General features: G+C 29.1%; 2 protein-coding genes across 3 annotated transcripts; one reads left to right on the plus strand and one right to left on the minus strand.

Moving 5' to 3' along the window:
• The first annotated feature begins 1,478 nt into the window (after positions 1–1,478).
• On the plus strand, positions 1,479–4,318 carry LOC103311826. The gene is made up of 3 exons (XM_029490791.1): positions 1,479–1,594; positions 1,823–1,918; positions 1,991–4,318. Exons 2-3 carry the CDS (start codon positions 1,828–1,830, stop codon positions 4,240–4,242), a joined length of 2,343 nt encoding a protein of 780 aa, XP_029346651.1. The 5' UTR covers positions 1,479–1,594; positions 1,823–1,827; the 3' UTR covers positions 4,243–4,318.
• Positions 4,319–5,134: 816 nt separating this feature from the next.
• LOC100164225 (AP-3 complex subunit beta-1) lies at positions 5,135–17,720 on the minus strand. 2 transcript variants are annotated; one of them, XM_008191566.3, is made up of 20 exons: positions 17,455–17,720; positions 17,201–17,368; positions 16,030–16,105; positions 15,792–15,962; positions 15,405–15,565; positions 14,916–15,018; positions 14,615–14,761; positions 14,392–14,553; positions 13,169–13,321; positions 12,909–13,102; positions 9,852–9,925; positions 9,518–9,738; positions 8,746–9,004; positions 8,137–8,435; positions 7,886–8,048; positions 7,362–7,480; positions 7,075–7,266; positions 6,063–6,294; positions 5,764–5,893; positions 5,135–5,570 (listed from the first exon to the last, which is right to left on the minus strand). In XM_008191566.3, exons 2-20 carry the CDS (start codon positions 17,359–17,361, stop codon positions 5,423–5,425), a joined length of 3,165 nt encoding a protein of 1,054 aa, XP_008189788.1. In that variant the 5' UTR covers positions 17,362–17,368; positions 17,455–17,720; the 3' UTR covers positions 5,135–5,422. The 2 variants fall into 2 exon arrangements, with proteins under 2 accessions (XP_008189788.1, XP_001948771.2); XM_001948736.5 differs by having other exon boundaries at positions 17,201–17,340; positions 17,455–17,719.
• Positions 17,721–19,242: the final 1,522 nt, after the last annotated feature.

Raw genomic sequence — 19,242 nt, forward strand, 5'->3', positions numbered from 1 at the left:
ACCTATACATATAAAAAATATATTTCATATGTGATTCCTGAAAAATACATAAATGAATGTGGTTGATCATCGAAATATTGACTTGTCACGATATTCAATACCTAATAAAAGTAGGTATTAAACTCCAAAATATATATGATAATTAAAATATATCAGGTCAAAGTGTGAAAAGCCATAATAATTGACGCGACAAATAGGTAGATGGGTAGGTATTAATAATTATATTATTTATATTTTCAAAGATTTACTACAGTAAATAATTATATTTTTTATTTTCGTTTAATTTATGCGGTGCAGAAACATTGAGAAATGTATTTTATATTCGATTGAAATCGTTATTTAATATTTATTATACTTGTATCGAATTTCTCAGTTTATGTTCAGTGTAAGTTTTTGTATAAAAAAAAATTATTTGCAATTTATTCAGTACAATCAATATAATGAGTAAATTCAATAAATGGTTATAGATGAAGGTTAGTATTATAGGTAGGCACTCAGCAGTGCCACCCGGTGTTTTGAGGAACGGGTGCTTTATAGGTAAGATTGTTTTTTCCTCTTATTAAGTCTCTTGAACTTTTGAGTCTTCTATACATATATTACCGGGAAGTGAGATGGAGGAAAGTTAGTATGAAATTTAAAGTAATACAATTTTACTAATTGATTAAGATAGGAATTTGTTCCTACCCTAGAGCCTGAAGCGTTTTGGTATTGGATGGCTTTGCAGAACCCCTTAACTGGCATAACTGAATACCGTATAATTTCCAAAATGGTCGAATTATTGATTTGTATAATACGGTAAGTTTATTGCATAGGGAGAATTTGGATTTCGAGAGTGGTCTTTTAGATTATATTATACGCAATATTTTTATTTTTAACTTGACAACAAAATTCATATTATCATAATATGCAATAGGTGTAGTATATCAACAGGCTGTCACGATAGATACGGTTAAATTATATTACCGAGAACAATCCTTAGAATGTTGGAAAAACATAAGTAATTAAAAAAATTTAATCACATAAATGTTTTTTTATATATAAACATTTCATTTATTTATCATTAGTTTTTACGTATACATTAAAATTTAAAATATTAAATAGTTAAAATAAAAAAATATCATATGAATTCACTTATAGTAAAACTATATAAGAATGTAATTTATATTTTATAAATGTATACATTCGTTTATATATGTATTATGTATGTAATAATTGTTCAATATATATATTTCACGAACTTACTTCCATATTCGATATCGGTTACTTACATAGTTTTACTATAACAATATAGGGTGGAGTCACCACCTATGGCCAGTACCCCACCTATGGCCAAATTTTTTTCCTTAACTGATAATAGTGTTATACTAATATGTATAGACCTAGTATAATTGTATAAAACTAAGTTGGCTACACTGTTATATGGTATACCAATATGTTATCAGTTCAACAAAATTTAAAGATTTTATGATTTTTTAAATGTTCTGGTTATCACTTTTCATAATATTCTTAACAAAACGGATAAGCATAATACAATCGAATTTTATTTTTGTTCCTCAAATTTTTTATTATTTATTGTTCTTGGCTACAATAATAGGTAAGTAATATTGTTGTCTTTTATTTAGTACTCACACATTTACAAATAAAAATGTTTTAATTTAAATTTGTAATGTGGCCATTGAGGAAACTATTTTGTGTTTAAAATCCACCTATGGCCACTAGATGGCCATAGGTGGATTTTCATAATTCCTTCTATGGCCATATACATTTAAAAATGAGCAAATCTTATAATTATTAGTAATAGAACCTAAATCTATTTCTTTAGCTTAAATGGCACCTCATACAAAAAATAAACCAGTTGCCAAGAGATTTAAGTACTCGCCAAATAAAATAAAATTAGCTTTATCTGCAATGAAAGAAGGTAAAATACACTGATCTTTATACTTTTAGTGCTGGATAGATAAAACAAATACAAAATTATGTTTTTAAACAGGTATGAGCTCTTTAAAAGCAAGTCAAATGTACAGTATTCCACGGACAACTTTAAGAAACAAATTTTCTGGTAAATCTCCTGAGGTGTCACTAGGTCACAGTGGTACATTGTCAATTTTGGGTAATGAGAATGAACAATTATTAGTAGAGTGGGTACTTGCTTCCTCAAAAATGGGCTTCCCTGTGGATAGAGAAGGATTATTATCTTCAGTAAAAAAACTTGTTGATGAATTGAACTTAAAGACACCATTTACTAACAATAGACCTGGGAGAAAATGGTTTTACAGTTTTATGCAACGCCACAAAATTCTGTCCCAAAAACATGCCGAATATGTTAATCGTGCAAGAGGGTCTGTAACTGAAGAGAAAATAAGGAACTGGTTCACCGAAGTATATGGTTTATTAGGAGATGATGCAATTATATTAAAAGAACCAAAAAGAATATTTAATTTAGATGAGACATGTTTTAATTTAGCCCCTAAAGGTGAGTTAATTCTTGGGGAACGAGGGAAAAATGTATACGATGAACATTCTAATTCTAATAAAGAGAATATTACAACTCTTTTCGCAACAAATGCTTTGGGAACTTGGGCACCTCCTCTTACATTATACAAATATGAGAGAATACCAGCTATCATCGCTAGGTCTGCGCCACCAAATTGGGGAATAGGTAAATCAGAGAATGGATGGATGACATCGGAAACCTTTTTTGAGTATATGTCAAATATTTTTCTACCATTTCTTATTGAAAATAATATTGAAAGACCAGTCATTGTATTTTTAGATGGACATAAATCACACCTCAGCTTGTATCTTAGTAAATTCTGTCATGAAAATAAGATTATACTGGTCGCTTTATATCCTAACTCTACCCATATAATACAACCTCTTGATGTGGCAGTATTTGGTCCACTAAAGAGCAAATGGAAAAGAATTGTTAAGCAGTGGCGGATTGAAAATGATAAAGAAATTTCCAAATTTGATATACCCTTAGCTTTGTCTGGCATTATTAACAATCCAGAAATGAAAACAAACGTTGAATCCGGATTTAGAGCAACTGGTTTGTACCCATTTGACTCCAATAATGTTGATTATTCTAAAATAATTGTCCGGACAAATCAATTGAAACAGATTGATTTAAATGTTGAAAATCTAATGTCCCATTTAGTTTTTATAGAAAACAAAATATTTAAAATTGATGTAGATCTATTAGGTAAATTTAAAAGAGCTGAAAGAGGAGGTTATGCATGGGATGGAAACGAGGAAGCTGTATTATTATTCAAATTGTGGCTAGAAGTTAAAAATGATATAAAGAACTATGATCACGTTAGTACTTCTACACCTGTTTCATCACCACCTATTGATTATCAACTGAGCCCAACAAATTATAATGGACCAACTCATGATAGACCAACTACTTCCAATCAAACATCAGAACAAACAAATTTAACATTATATGAGGATTCACTTTCTAATGAGAATGCACTACCAAACAATGGCATGAGTCAAAACACGTCATCAATCACATCTGAATCTCAGCAGTCTGTAAGATCAGAACCAAGTAGTATTATAATGTCAGCCAAAAGATCTCTACAAAACGTTTTTGATGACATAATTAAGTGGCCAGTACAAAAAGAAACTACATCAAAAAGAAAAAAAGAATATACACCAAGTGTAATAACATCTAAAAAATGGATAGAATATTATGAGTTAAAAGATCAAGAAAAATTAGATAAAGAGATACAAAAAGAAAACAAAAAAAAAGCTGCACAGGAAAAAAAGAAGAAAATTGAGCAAAATAAAATAGAAAAAGTAAAATTAAAAGAATTAAAAAAGATAGAGTTGGCTGAATCAGATGAAAGTTCAGAATTAAATGATAGTTGGTGTTCTAGTCAAAGCGATGCTAGTGAGTCACTTGCCATTCCATTGGGACAATTGGATTTGGTTTTAAGTATTACAGACCTTAAACCTGGTGATTATATTCTAGTTAAATTTGAATCTAAAAACAAAAAAAAGATCACCTACAAGTATGTTGCAACAGTTCAAAAATTAGTTGAAGATACAGATGTTGAGATACAGTGTTTTGAGGCTGTGGACGAAGAAAATACTGAATATATTCCAATAGAAAATGATATATCTATGGTTGAGTTAAAAGATATTATAGGAAAACTACCTTACCCTGAACTTAAGAAAAGTGGTAGACAACTTAAGTCAGTATTTCCTGGAGTTGTTGATACATTTGAAAAATGTTAAAGGTATTTAAATAGGTACTGCGTATGAAATATTATGTTTTTATTCCTACTGAATTTGTTATTTATTTTTTACTTGTTTGAATATTATTATGTTATATTATCTACCATGTCTAAACATTTAATTTTTTATACTGAAGATGTTTAGCTAAGTATATTCTATTTTAATTGAAAAACTATATTTTATATTTAATTGTTTTTATTATGAAATCAAAATCAAAAGTTACAAGTTGTTCAATATTAAGTTTGTCATTGTTTTTTATATAAGTATCTATGTATATACTAACAGAAATCCTAAGACTGGATAAAAATATTAATAGACTGTTTATGAATTAATTTTATTATGATTTTATTGTTACTGAGTTTGTAATTTTTTTTCTTTATTACCTATATTATATTTTATAGGTATGTACCTACCTACTACCTACCTAATTGTTAATAATGAAAGTTTGTATTTTTTTTTAATTGAAAAGTGACAATTAGTATACCTACCTAAATTGTATTATTTATACTATGAAATCTTTAACAAAAGTTTGGTTTAAGTTGTTCAGTATAAATTTTGTTATAGTTTTTATAAAGGTTTACCTTTATATTAGGTATATACCTAACAACATTTTTTTTTTTATTGTTATATTAAAACAGTTGTTCTCTTACTTATTGACTTTAATTTTATTCAAAGATTTTTTAATAACCAGAATAATTACAGATATTATTAAAACAAATTTAAAAAATATAAAAAATGGCCATAGGTGGAGAAAATTGGTGTCCATAGCTGGTGTAATGGTGGCCATAGAAGGTGAAAATGAAATTTTAAAAAAATAAAAATTATATCTGTATAAGTATTTCTCATAAGGCTACAAAATTTTAACCAAGTGTTAAGTCAGTTGTAAAGTATGCATGGTTAAATTTTCAATATAATTAGATAAATGTGAGCAAAATAACAGAGATAAATGTGTGAAAAAATTCTTAAGGTGGCCATAGGTGGTGACTCCACCCTACCTAAGCTATTAAGTTGATTTATATTATAACAATTTGGGAAAATATATAAAAAAAAACAAATATTATGATTAAAGATCACTCTTATATGCATAAAATTATTTAAAATTTAAAAATTTAAAAATAACATATTGTATTGGAATAGTCATTTATATGTAAATGAATAATGGACATTTAAAGTTAGGTATTCACTGGGACAACAGTCCTTTTATTTCGTTTAAAAGCACCGAACCAATGACCATTTTCTCACAATTAACACATACCGTTGCCAAAGACTCTTGTTTGGTTATAGTAAGTAACACAAGACAATTAGATGACAATGTCTGACCACTGAACCTGAAATTTAAACATCAGTTATAATAATTAAATTTGTCCACTGGAATGAAACATTATTTTTGGAACTACCAAATCGAGGAAAAAAGCATATTATTTATATCAAATTGTTTCTTACGGGTTAAAGTATATTATTTTAAATATCATTGTTTTTTCTTCAATCAACATGTATCATTAACAAAATATGTGTAGGTACCTGAATATATTTTCTTCTTCCGTAATAACACGCGCAACGTTGAATATTTCAAACACGGCTTTCTGTATTTCTAGATTAACATTTTTCAAAGTGACTTGTGCCATGTGCTCGTTCATCCCTTTAAGTTTTACTAAATACAAAATATTATTATAATTTAGTATTTTAGTGTAAATACTAAACACACGAAATAATATTAAAATTCGACGGTCTTTTTTTAGTTCAACAATTAAAACGATTTTGATAATGAAAAGGAAAAATAAATCAGGATTCGCCTAATTTTTTTATATTATTTGGTTTACCTTGTTCGCTAACAAAGTCGTCCTCGCTCATGGACAGCGGCTGAACGAGTTCACCTACAGGAACGCGCAGTACGACGTCACTTTTACGTTCCATACCGGCGGTAGACCAGGATACTTCCAAAACGAGAGGTTGAATAGAATCCTTGTAATCCACTCCGAGTGCACCCAGGGTGACCGAACCCGGTAACAATTGCATGATCGGTGCCGAATTATGAATACTCATGTCAGAACTCTGTATAAGTACGTATAAAAACATATTTTAATAAATATAAGTCCATTGTACCAATAGATGATACGTACTGCGGAGCATAAACATTTTCCTACTAAAAATAATGGTGATGGGGTATTAAAAAGCGTATGACGAGCATTGAGCAATAATTCCATCGTTAGTTGTATATAATATGTAACCATGTTCTAAGAACTACCTATATGTACCTAAACGTTATGTGAACGCTTTACCACTCACCCCCTCCACCAACAAAAAAATATGATAAAATACAATCGATCTTTGGATTTTGTACTGATATAGAGAAACAAATTTCGTAAAAAATATCAATACCCTCATTTAATATGAGGCAAAATCAGGATCAATGATTATCTACCATAATACCATATTATATTTTAAGTATAATATTTAATAGTACATATCTACGTCCTAACATAGATCATCTATATTATATATGGTAATAAAGGAAAGAATATAATATAACACTGATTTCGTATCCCAAATGTGCGTAGACGGCGTTTGATTATCACGGAGACTGGAGATTGTTTCTTTCTATATAATACGACAGTAAGAAATAAAACTGACAAATATAACTATAGCTAACTATCTATTAACTTTTGTTATATCCGATATTTTTTAAATATATATTAATTATTATTAATAATAATATTAAAAACAAAATTTGAAAATATCGATTAGAACTAATAATATGGCTATTCAATTTCATTTACCAGTTATTTCTATTACACCCTGTATATAAATACGTATAATCGTGTGTTTTATTACCTTTTGAGTCCAGTGAATGTTGGTGAGCGCTTCTTTATTATCGTGATTAGTGAGGGTCAATTCCACGCTAACCATTTTCAATATCGCGTGAGGACTTCTCGTGAATCGCGCCAATATACTCAGTTCGTTGTGTCCGTTAATTTTGTTCAATATTTCGGTTTTCGCCGATGGCACGTAACTTGGAGCTACTGTCTAAACATAAATACAACACACGGTGATAAGATTTTTTAACAAACGTACCAGTTATCATACGCGAAGCGGTGTACACAGTTAAACCTTGAACTTACCTTTCTGACATTTTGCAGAGTTAATTTTGTAACGGGAATTGACGACGGTTGAGTGCTGCTCGACTGAGAGAGAATATTTCCAAACGACGGCACCAACGTAGTTTGTCCAACCGGGGCGACTAAGTTTATTCGAAAGGGGAGAAAAATAACTATTATTGTATTAGGTACGACAAACACGTTTAAGGCAATTTAGATGTACTACAGTAAATATTTATGCAGTTTCAGTTAACTTCTAATTGAAATCTATGGTTACTTATATTCGTTTTTGAATTACTACAAAAAAAAACAAAATAGATTTTGTCAAAAAATTGGTATGCGTAACCGTATTCCCGTTTTTATTTAATAACACAATATCATTCTAAAATCAATACATTAATTTCTTCACTCAGACTAAAATTTAACATCGTTATGGGCAAATTGGGTGATGTCCCGAACCCCCTTAGACCTCTCCCCCCCCCCCCGTAAATACACCGCTGACTTAATAGGTATGCAATAATACATAATAAATTAATTTCAAAACTCACAGTCATCTAGTTCCAACAACAGGTCTACATTGCTCTTAGCTGACGGTTTGGAGACATTTTTATGTACAACAACAGCATGCTCATCGCTGCTATCGCTCTCAACGGATTCACTGTCTGAGCTATCCTCATCGGAATCCACAAAACCTCCAGCATTTGTCTTCATCTATATTGTACACATTTCAAACCATAAAACCAATATTGTTTTCTATACTATATATTTTTTTTTTCATTAAACCCTCAAATAGTTTTACCTCCGGTTCGATTTTTTCATAGGTAGAATCCGACGACGAGTCGGTGCTATCGTCAGAATCGTCCGATTCTTCAGAACTATCATTAGAATTATTTTCGGAATCGGAATAAAAAGTTTTCTTCTTATTAATGGTAGTCCGTTCGGACTTCTGTTTAACCGGCTTTTCTTGTTCTTCCGGCAAGGCAACGCAACGAACGCTCGAGTCCGTCGGAAAATCGGGGAACTGAGGTAAATCTTGATATCCGATTGCTCTGCTATTGATGTAATGTGATAGTGACCCCATTTGATATTCTTCCCGATCTACGATTATGATTCACATATTATTATTCTATTTGTCACGTACTCACGTAAGAGGCACGAGTCCAAAAAATACTAATGGTTTGTATTTATATTCAATATGATACAAAAATGTTAATTGGTGTCATCAGTGAACCAGAAGAACTACCAGTAGCAGGTAAAATCTACAACCCAACCCTCCCGAAATGTTGTATTAAAACACGAATTTTTGTTTTAACGATCGATAAATATAATTTAATTAATAAAATTAATCGTTACAATAACCTGCCACTTGTTAATTAATAAACTTTTAGGTATTGAAATGATTAATTACCAACGAAATTGGATTGAAGTAATGGAGCAGGTTTTTCCGCTAAAAATATGTTATTTGCGTGTTTGCTCAATACGCTGTCCTTGAATTGTTCAGTAGGAAACAGTATGTTGTTCAAAAATCTAGAACGATCTCGAATGTCGTAGTTTTGATCGTATTTCGCTTGTTTTAACACGTACTGGCATAATAAAGTTGTCTGCGCAGGATTCGTCAAGAACAATTTGACCGCTAAGTTCATTATCTGTAATTTCACTATATCTTCCTATGTACACACAAAAAACAGTGAATTAAAATATCCGTATTGCACGCAAACAACGGCAAGTCAATATATACTTTACCGGGTGATTCTTTTATCATTGAACACTCATTATTTCAAAAAGTTTACGTTTTTTACATAATTACAAGTCGCTTATAAAACAACGTTTTTCTTAAAAAATTATATTTTTAAATATTTTTTACCCTTATAATTTTTAAGTTTTTTACTTATTTGAATGACAACGTTGGGTTTTAATTTTATATTCCAAAGCAGAATATTTTTATTATAAATATTATATAATATTTATAACTGATAAACTACTCGCCCCAAATTCGATTTTCATGTATCAAAATACTAAGATTGAATCCTTTTAAGGGCTGTTCTTACAATGCCCAGTAAAGTATCGGTTAACGCTAACCGACTGATAACAGATTTAATTACCGGCAAAATTCGGCCGGTTAAGTGTCGATTAACTTTAACCGGACATTGTAAGAACGGCCCTTAAAGTACACAGTTTACCTCGGTGACGTATGTTTTTGCGACTTTCCGGAGGACGTCAGGTGCTATCGTGGACACCAATTGCGAGTACTCTCCGAGCAACCACAAGATCGACGCCCTCGCTTGGGGCACGGCTATAGAGTCCATCAGTCGAGCCATGTGCCTTATTATATCGCAGTGAGCTTCGGGTTGGTTTTGCAAAAGTTTTTTTATAACGACAACGCTTTCAGCTACTACCGCTTCTAAAAAGAAAAAGAAATAACAACAATTAAAAATCAATAAAAAAAAAAACTAACACTCGTGATATATGTACAGGCGATTTCATATCTAGTATAATTTTATTGGGAATTATTACCATCACGACTCGATAACATGGAGACCAATCCACTAAGACACGTCTCTGTGACTTCTTTAATGTTCGAAGCACATCTGAAAATAAAGATATTCATATAGCTACACAACTCTGTAGTCGTCGCAAATCAGAGTAATATAATATGTACACATCATGTTATACAAGTGTTTCATTGTTTTTTTTTATTCCGGCCGATAAAACAAAATAGAATTTAAAAAATTTAAATATGTTTTGTTTTTCGGGCATATTTTTTGTAAATAAACATTTTTTTAAGCACGCAGTTGTACCAACAACAAAATTAACTAAATTTTTTAAGCGTTAACCATTTTTTTATACTAGGTATTTTGTATTTTTTGAAAAATAGACATTAACGATTAACTGTTAATCAATACACCTATTATATTATAATCATATCACTTTTTATAAATAACCAACTACCTCACATTTGGTCATTCAACCAATGTGGATTGGGGATTGATCGACAAGGAAATAAATCTCGAGAGGAATTGTACCTATAGGAATCATACACGCTTAAGGAAGGTCGTACAATTGAAAGCAAATTATTAGATAATGCTGCAATATATTGGAATAGAGAAATTTAATGCATGTTGATGAGTTTGATGTTCTCGGATCGGAAATCGAGATCGCTAATGGAATCGGAAGAACAACTAATCGAGCGTATAAATATCGTAACTCGTAAGAGAATGATTTCTTGTAGTTAATGGCTATCACAATAGTAAAAAACATATATAATAGTATAAAGCGTATAAAATATATATTTACAAGCCCAATCGTTCACCGCAGCCGCGTTCGTTGGAAGTAGATATAATATACTGGAGGAAGTTAACAAGTGTGTGAAATATGCGGAAAACAAAATACTAATTCTACAAAAATAATAGTATTTAACGTAATATCAGCTATATAATGCCTACATCATAGATTTACAAACTGAAACATTACATTCATAGCATTCTACTGTATAGTTATATTCAGATTATTTTAGATAATTCAATCGTCGGAAAAAGGGTAATTAATAATTATAAAGTAGTTAAGTACTTAATCTTAACTACTTAAGTAGGTATATATACAATAAATATTTCTAAGTATACAAACACACACCGTAAAGTTTGGTTAAAAAGTACATATACCTACCCTGTTTTATATTATAGTCATAAATCATGAGTTTCAACTATACATAATTGAACAACAGTTATTTACGAATTACGAGTAAACACCGAGAAAGTGTTTTTGACACAAAGTAACTTATGGTGTGTTGTCTTATAAAGTAAAAAAACTCAAAAAAGGTCTAATAAATTTTTTTATACAATTCAATAAAATGTTTATTACATTTATACTTTTGTTTGATTTTTTTTTATGCCAATCATTATTTTTCCTTGACCTGTTTTTATTATTATTGTTTTTACCCTTATTAAATCAACTGGAAATAATGGCATTGTCTCCATATTTTTTATCAATAAACTTATTATTTTCTTTTCGTTATGTTATCTTAAGTTATGTTATAATATACAATTATAGACTTAAACAATTAAATTGAATATCGTCATCGCATTTTGATGATTATCCCAAGATCTATTTATAGACTATAAAATATTTATATTAAATAAGTTCAGGTGATAGGTCTCATCCTTGGACATACTAAACAGGTATAAGTCTAAATATATAATTCTAATTGTAAAAATATTTTTAGATTCTGAGTGAAACAATGTATATATTATTGATTTTACAGCGTTGTGTTTTTTATTTATTCTTCTATTTTGCATCCCCCCCCCCCTTTACACAGACACACAGTAGGTACACGTTTCATAGAAGGTGGAAGAAAAATGCTTCATCTTAAAAAGACCTCGTACCCGCATGTGTTGTCTCCGTCTTACACACGCACGACATAGGAAATTTTCACCAAATATTCGTTAAAATATTTATTAGACAGGTATTCATAGACTTTTTTTGCGCTATTTATAGAAATTTGAATTGTTCGTTATTTTTTCGATTTATATATGATACCATTTTTTTTTGTAAGTAAAGAAGTATTAAATGTAATACTAAGTTTCTTGTAAACTGTTTTTATAGCAATTAAAAAATAGCGAATATACTTAATCACTATTTTTTTTTAAGCGTTTAGAGTTCAATCTATTATGAAATTCATCAAAATAACTGAAATATGTACTTATATGATTTTAAACATGAAAATTCTATGCCTACATGATTCCACAAAATATATTTACTAGAATTAAAATAAAATTAGCGTAAATCCACATACATTTTTTATGAGGTTCAAACTTTTATGACACGCTATTTAAACAAAAAAATAATGATTTTAGTTATTTTGTTGTAATTCAAAAACATTATTCGTATCTAGGTAGGGACTTGAAACTTTTGACCACGTATATCGTTATTAACTATACAGTACCTATATGAGTATACCAGTAAAATTGTCTAACAATGTACATTAATCTTAGTTATTTATACCAGTCTACGGCATTGACTTTAATTACTTAAAGTTAATAATAGCTATTAGTTTAATATGCATTTTTAATTTGGCAAAGATTAATTCAACCTACTATTACTAATAGCAATATAATTTATAAATTTATAACAAAATATGCTTAGATAATATATGTTGACTGACGTGTGATTTTATCCTTTACAATGACTTATTATTGAATTCAAATTTAACGCATTCATTACAGGGACATGGCCAATGATGTGTGGACGTGTGGTACACTCGACACCTGCAATACAGCATAGTGTTCCCCCAATTTTTTTATTGATATTATGAACTACCTTAAGGCAATTCATTAATATTACCTACAAATTATAGGTATTATTACAAATATTTTATAAAATGTTTAAAGACTATAGTAAGTAAAATAAGTAAAATAAGAAAAACAGCTAAAATCTGAAATGTAACAAATCAAATGTCAGAATGTGTCTAATGTAAATAATGTAGATTGTTAACTAAAATATATTTTCAATTTGTTATACAATTAGATTTTTTTCATTAAATAAATATTACTAAATTATAATTATATACAATTTTACCTTCCAATAGCTTGGATAGCAGCAGCAACAAACTGCTTATCTGTGCTGGAAATGTATGTTTGAACTTCTCTAAGTATTGTTGATATACTTGTTTCGTTTGCCAAATTTGTCATAATGTCAAGTTTTAATAATTTTATGTGTGTAGGATCATTTGATCTGACAAAAAAACTTTTTAAATATGGTTCAAACATATTCTGAAAATATAAAATTGCAATAAACAATTTAATTTTACTAAATTTGTCAAAAAAAAATTAAAATACCTTTCTAGCTATTGAAATAGATGCAATGGAATTCAGTACAACTGATTGAACTTCTCTATGACTTCTTAATAAGCGAATTAATGCTTTAGCAATTACATTAACTTCTGATTTCGGAGCTAAGTGATGATACAACTGTGCAACACTCATCACCACCTAATAGTAAATTATACAAAAGTAAAGTATGTAAAATATTTTATTTTTTGTAAATATTGCTACCATCAAGTAAAAAGTGAACAAGTAAATTAAATATTTATCTACTATAAATTGATGATAATATTCATGTAAAATTTACAAAAATCAAACTAACTTGGGTTAGTTATTTAGGTTATAATCTTAATATGATGTCTATTTATATTTTTAAAATAATTTATTTTGTAGTTTTATACCATCAAATGCATTACAAATTAACCTCTTTTTATATAACATTGACAATACATTTGAAATATGAGCAATAATTAGAAGCTTGTGTATCAGATTTTAAAACCTTATTAGATTATTAGACAACTTGTATGTGCGAAAAAGATATATGCAATATGTTATGTGTATTATAATTTGGTATTTTATTTTAGTTTGCTTTACTGTAGTTTGAATAAGGATTATTTAACTATAATTATGGGGGGAGGGGATGTGATGCAGCATCCCGTGGTGGTTTCTGTGAGTAGAGCCATAAGTAAAATCATATTATGTTACAAAACTAAATGTCCTGGGTCCTCCAGACCTATTTGGAAAGAATAGCCTAGGCAAGGCTACCTTGACCTAAGTGCCCCAACATGTGCAACATTAAAATCCTAATTTATATTATATTATTATATACACCAGAGCTTCTCAAACTTTTTAGCACCATAATCTAAATTTTCTCCTGAAAATCTATTGCAACCCATACCCACATGGTTTTACAGTACAAAAAAACTTGTTTTAAAACGGCCACTGTTCAATATTTATTTCCATTATGTCGAAAATAGTATAGGGAAAACAAGTTAATGGAATTTTAAGAATATTTGGTTATCGTTTTGTAATAACAACACACCATCACTACCTGTTGTTCAAAAAAACTCGAAAATAGAAATGGTATGACAATTTCTGGGTAATTTTAGAGATTTATATTTTATAAAGTTCATATTATTTGTAGAGTTTAAAAACATAAACTTTTTAGTTCTTGCGATCTGAAGTTTGAGAAACACCGATATATACAACTAAATATTAAACATTGAATAATAATTCACAGCTGCGTTTCTGCTTTGAAATAAAGGCTTAGCATTCCTAAGCAAAAGACGATGGTCTTGATCCAATACAGTTGATTTATCATCGATACCAGCCTCCTCACAACTAGATAAGTCAGAACTATCCAAGTTAGAATTTTGGATTTTTGTACAATCGTTAGTATCCTGTAAATATATATACTGATTAATTTATTAGGTTCATTAATAATTTTTCTATTATTCTTACAATTTTATTAGGATTGACAAATTGAGTACGTCCATATCTAGTTAACATGTTTACAATAATCACTTGTCCCCATTCATCAATATCGACCAACAGGTTGCAAAGTTTTCTATATATTTTGTGTATAAGATCAATTCTCTCTGGACAAACCTAGACAATTATTTATAATGACATTTATGTTTCATATTTTATTTATTATAAAGCAATAATACTTGACATAACTAAATTTATATCAAGATAAAATATATAATTGTCATCTAAAAAGTAAAATAATATTATATTGTACAAAATCTTAATAAAGCACCTCTTCAAATGCCATAACTGTTGATCCAACCACAAGTGTTGATTTATCAGCTAACAATTTTTCTATTACTGTAATAAGCTCTTCTTTCTGATCAGGGTCCAAACTAAAAAAAATCAAAAAAATCTTAAAAATATTTTTTTATTTTTAGTTCTAATATTTATAAAAAGCAATGTTTTTGTGTGAAAGCAATTTAAAGAGGGGCTCACAAAAAACAAATATTTTCTTGTTTGTATACAGTTGCCATTGGTTACATAAAATATAATGGTAATTATAATTGTATGTAATTTTAGACCTGTATTTTATATTTTGTCAAAACAATCCAAATAACTGTGTTAAAAATCTGTCCAGTATACATTTGACGGAGTTTAAGAAGGGGTAAATCCGTGGGCATTTAATGTGTCATAGGCAGCGCTATGTAGGATCAGCTAGTTAATAATAAAAGTGAAATAACAATACTGATTGCTAAAATTAAAGGATGTCAATAATTACCTGTATAATTTGGGAATAGCATGTGCGGCGGTCTTACGAACATATGGTGACATATCAGCAGCTGAATCTTTAATAGCTAACATGACAATAGGAACAATCATCACAACTCTTATACTCGATAATACTCTTAAAGCAGATGCTCGTATTAACTGATTTGGGTCCTAAAATTATAAATATACACATACATCACTAATTAGTAGCTATAACCAGATACAACAACCATACAAATCCGATTATCTTTGGAGTTATCATAAATATCTTTAATTATTACCTATGGGAGTCAATAAAATAATGAATTTTCAAATAGTGGAGATACCTGGTTCTTGCATCGGACCCTTTAATTATCTTCAATTTTATCTAATATTGTTTCCATTTAAAATATATTACCTTTAATGCTCTTTGGAATGTAGATATGGATAAAAGTGCTAAATCTTGTTGTTGTTCAGCATAACGAACTAAGTATACATAAACTAGTTTCTTTACTTCAATATTTTTAGATACAACATTTTTAACAACAGCTGGAAATAGTTCAGACGCATCTCTTCCTTTGGCAATCATCTAAAATTATAAAAATTTGTAAAGAATAATTTCATCAATAATTTGATATTTTAATAATGTATATTACACCAATAATTCTTTTCATAGCTTCCAATTTTGGTCCATCCTTTGCAGAATCTAACATTTGTTTCAAATCGTCATGCCTGGTAACAATATTATTATTAAATTTGTACACAATATATTTAATATGCATTTGGTTTCATTAATATATAAATATAACTAATAAAATACTAGAATTTGGATGTTGTAGCTCTTAATTTTTATTTATCGATAATAAACACTAAAGATTTAAGAAATTACATGCTGTAGACTTGTAGTGAGTAGATGTTCTAAAAGTATTCAGCTAGTTTGTGTCTTGTCGCAAGTGTATTTTTCATTTTGACATAATTTAGAAAATTATAGTTTATTTGAATTAGGAAAATACTATAAGTTAAAGTCTTATTCCACACTGATGAGTGATCTACTTAAGGGGATTCGATACCTTGATTTTCTGTTTTTGTCTAACATAGTATTTTAGACGTGTTTTTTGCTAAACATAACAATGATCTAATGAAGCGATAAGATTTCTGAAAACAGATTTGAATTTGTCAAGTCTACTTGAAATCGACTTTCCCACATTTTTGATACTATTCCCCAAATTCCTTAAAATGTCATATTAAAAAAAGAGTATTTAAAAATTATTATATTTCAATTTTTAGAGAAGTTAAAATCAAAAAATTAAAATTGTAGGAAAGTCGATTTCAAGTAGACTTGACGACAAATTCAAATCAATGTTTTTAGAATTCTTATCGCTTCAATAGATCAATTGGTATGTTTGGCAAAAAAACACGTCTAAAATACTGTGTCGCGCATGTGTTAGACAAAAACAGAAAACCACGGTGTCAAATCCCCTTAAGGGATTTAGGTCATAAATTTTTACTTGCAAATATCCAGCATGAATTACTTATAAATAGGCAATTGTATTATCAATGCCTACAACATCCGAACTCTAAAAAATAATGAATAGTATCCTATATTATAGTGTACTTTATTATTAGTTGAAGATAAAAATAAAAAATTATAATTGATAATAAATATGAAATAACTATGTAGTATGTAATCATTCTTTATATTTTAATAGTACTTTTAGTAAAATATTTTAGTATTAATTTGATTTGAATTAATTAACAACTAATTGCTTGTGTCAATTATAAATTAATAATAAATTGTATTTTAGATTATAGATTGTAGAACCTTACTTTTTATAATCAGACACAAAAAATGACGACAGTCCTCCTGAAGCTGGATCACTTGAATAATCACCATCTCCAGTCGTGGACGATGACAAGCCATTCTTGTCATACGTTCCATTGGTGCCACTCGACATGTTACTGTAATTCTGCGGTGAAATTGAAAGCATTGAAGATCTTGGTAGTACGTGGATCATTATAACGAGATATTGAATAATAATAATGTACTGTTGCTATATGAATAATGATAATTGTTTACTTACAGTTGCTGATGAAGAATTCATGTAGGTAGGTAATGCGATCCAATCGGAATCACTAAGTAGTTAATTAAATTATACAAAAATAAATCTGTAGTAAGCTTTAAGGACTAAACTACTATTATAGTGGATTAAGTTCGAACGTATAGCAATAAATAGTAAAACCTATTACTATACAGGTAGGTGTTGGTGTCGGGTGAACTTTAAAACTGTGCTTACTGATTGTTGGTTGTTAGTTGTTAATATAATAAGTTGTTATCACCGCTTTTGACTGAGACCGTGTGTGAAATACGTAGGTTTTGATAAGAAACTAACTAATAATGCTAATAATCACGGTTGTAGATATCTTTAATGCAACATATTACAACTAGAGAGCCTGCATTGCCTGCCCAGATCTAGGCTCTCTAGCTACAGCCTACAACAATATTGATTAAAATATATACAATAGTATAGGCACGGTCTTATATAAGACCGTGAGTATAGGTATTTAATCAATGCTACAACCGTGCTAATAATTGCAATGATTGATATTATTGGATATTAATGGAGAGGATATGCTAAGAGCACATACTATTGATAATACAATTTACTATTTAGATTGATCAATGATCTATATTATAGTACTTGTGAAGATGTATTGAATAATAACTGTCCATAGTCCATTGTTTATTGATATCTGATGAGCTAGCTCCTAACATTTTAGCTTCATGTAGCCATGTAGGTATTGTTCTGTGGAAGGTATACCATTAAAGGCTAGGCTATAATAGCCTATAGGCTATAGCCGATCCTATATTTTATTTTTTCTGATCATGAACCGATATTATATCGCTTTAGAACATGATACTTATTCCATATTCGATAATTATTTATTACCAATACCTAAACAGTGAGCTGTGAAGGTGATTTGCGTTTCGTAATATAAGTAGGTATATTACATCGCATAATAGTATAATACCTATAAAAACATCTTGAATTCCTATTTCCTGTGACAGTAATTAATTTATTAATTCTAGGTACCTACCTAATGAATTTTCCAGTTCAAAATTGTACTTTTAATTTATTTTTTACTTTAAATAACTTCACATTATGCCTCAAGCAAACCGTATTCATTTTATGCTGTTTATCTCTTATGCTACTATGCTAGGGTGGATACAAAATCATTAAACTTTATTAATAAATTAATGAATCAATAGTGAGTTAATGGTTCCTTAAACATTATTTAGTGGCCCATGATTGCTCCATTCAATTTTAGTTAACTGTTAAATTAATAAAATTTTTAAGCAATCTGTCAATAATACAATTCACATATATCCTCGCATATATCATTTAAAATGTTGGTGTTATTTTTAACAATATTTACACAACTTACTAAAATTCCAATTGGCACAATATTGTCAATAATAATTATTATAAATATTGGTTATATAGGTATACTGTATAAAATCAATGCTAGTACCTACCTATACCATAAATTTTAATTTTTACAACAAGGCCGTATTTGAGGGGGTTTTGGCGATACAGCCCCCCCCCCCCCCACGAAACTTTTTATAGTTAATGAATTTAATTTAGGAAACTAAATTAACTATAATAATTTACCATATTTCCCTAATAATATGATATAACTGTATATTATGTTAAATTTGTATTGTTATACACTTATAAGTTATAGCTATGGTATTATACTTATATTATATAAATATATAATCGAGGGTATACGAATTTGGTTGGCACTTATTTTGCTATATTTCACAAACGATATTTTATCGAAGGATGCCGATAATTCATTGAAAACTT

Source organism: Acyrthosiphon pisum, chromosome A2 (assembly GCF_005508785.2).
Source record: "Acyrthosiphon pisum isolate AL4f chromosome A2, pea_aphid_22Mar2018_4r6ur, whole genome shotgun sequence".
NCBI classification, from domain to species: Eukaryota; Metazoa; Arthropoda; class Insecta; order Hemiptera; family Aphididae; genus Acyrthosiphon; species Acyrthosiphon pisum.